The sequence below is a fragment of the Palaemon carinicauda genome, chromosome 17 (assembly GCF_036898095.1).
Source record: "Palaemon carinicauda isolate YSFRI2023 chromosome 17, ASM3689809v2, whole genome shotgun sequence".
Taxonomy (NCBI): Eukaryota; Metazoa; Arthropoda; class Malacostraca; order Decapoda; family Palaemonidae; genus Palaemon; species Palaemon carinicauda.
In genome coordinates, this window is record NC_090741.1 from 104,875,246 (window position 1) to 104,876,698 (window position 1,453).

General features: G+C 53.0%; 1 protein-coding gene across 1 annotated transcript; it reads left to right on the forward strand.

The window, feature by feature from the left end:
- The first annotated feature begins 206 nt into the window (after positions 1–206).
- LOC137656501 (tubby-related protein 1-like) lies at positions 207–1,266 on the forward strand. The gene is made up of 2 exons (XM_068390676.1): positions 207–278; positions 364–1,266. The coding sequence occupies exons 1-2, from the start codon at positions 207–209 to the stop codon at positions 1,264–1,266; spliced, it is 975 nt and encodes a 324-aa protein (XP_068246777.1).
- The last annotated feature ends 187 nt before the right edge of the window (positions 1,267–1,453 follow it).

Consider the following 1,453-nt stretch of genomic DNA (forward strand, 5'->3'; position numbering starts at 1 on the left):
TGCCATCACCTACAGGGGGTAGGTGGGGGGCATCAGGTGTCAGGACCTCCGCGGTTTCATCCCCAGCCCCCTGGTACGCTGTGATGTGGACCCCATGGCCTTCCTAACCGTTCCCTTCAAGGCAGCGTTAACAAGATGTCTTTGCAAGCAGGCATCGGGGGAGGGAAAGGGGTAGAGAGAAAGGGAAGAGCGATGCAGAAGACAAGATGAAAGGAAGAGATGAGGAAAGAAGACAGGAGGCAGATGGAAAGACGCTTGGAAGAAAGGAAGGTATGAAGGTAAACCTTAAATCGGAAAAATTAACACCTTAAAACGGGAAATAAGAGGACCTAAAAAGTTAAGAAAGATCTTAAAACTAATTAGAAACTAGGAAACTCCCTTGCCAAGAGGAAGAAGGAAACCCCCTTGCCAAGAGGAAGAAGGAAACCCCCTTGCCAAGAGGAAGAAGGAAACCCCCTTGCCAAGTGGAGGAAGGAAACGCCCTTGCCAAGTGGAGGAAGGAAACGCCCTTGCCAAGAGGAGGAAGGAAACGCCCTTGCCAAGAGGAGGAAGGAAACGCCCTTGCCAAGAGGAGGAAGGAAACGCCCTTGCCAAGAGGAGGAAGGAAACGCCCTTGCCAAGAGGAGGAAGGAAACGCCCTTGCCAAGAGGAGGAAGGAAACGCCCTTGCCAAGAGGAGGAAGGAAACGCCCTTGCCAAGAGGAGGAAGGAAACGCCCTTGCCAAGAGGAGGAAGGAAACGCCCTTGCCAAGAGGAGGAAGGAAACGCCCTTGCCAAGAGGAGGAAGGAAACGCCCTTGCCAAGAGGAGGAAGGAAACGCCCTTGCCAAGAGGAGGAAGGAAACGCCCTTGCCAAGAGGAAGAAGGAAACGCCCTTGCCAAGAGGAGGAAGGAAACGCCCTTGCCAAGAGGAGGAAGGAAACGCCCTTGCCAAGAGGAGAAAGGAAGCGCCCTTGCCAAGAGGAGGAAGGAAGCTCCCTTGCCAAGAGGAGGAAGGAAGCTCCCTTGCCAAGAGGAGGAAGGAAGCTCCCTTGCCAAGAGGAGGAAGGAAGCTCCCTTGCCAAGAGGAGGAAGGAAGCTCCCTTGCCAAGAGGAGGAAGGAAGCTCCCTTGCCAAGAGGAGGAAGGAAGCTCCCTTGCCAAGAGGAGGAAGGAAGCTCCCTTGCCAAGAGGAGGAAGGAAGCTCCCTTGCCAAGAGGAGGAAGGAAACTCCCTAGCCAAGAGGAGGAAGGAAACTCCCTAGCCAAGAGGAGGAAGGAAACTCCCTAGCCAAGAGGAAGGGAAGGGAAGGAAACTTCAATTGAAGAACACAGTCTTTCTCAGGAGAGAATGAAGAGTAAGAGAAGGGTAACTTCTTCCCAAGGAAAGGGAAGGGGAAAAAATGTCTTCCTCAGGAGGCGAATGCAGCAGGCGTCTTGCCAAGGAGATAGAAAGAAATTTCTCCTCGAAAGAAATT

Bases quoted from the DNA above. Each gene is read 5' to 3' on its own strand.
- LOC137656501 (XM_068390676.1), top strand. From the start codon at position 207: ATGAAAGGAAGAGATGAGGAAAGAAGACAGGAGGCAGATGGAAAGACG. The intron at 279-363 runs GTAAACCTTAAA...AAAACTAATTAG, and splicing joins GAAGAAAGGAAGGTATGAAG to AAACTAGGAAACTCCCTTGC.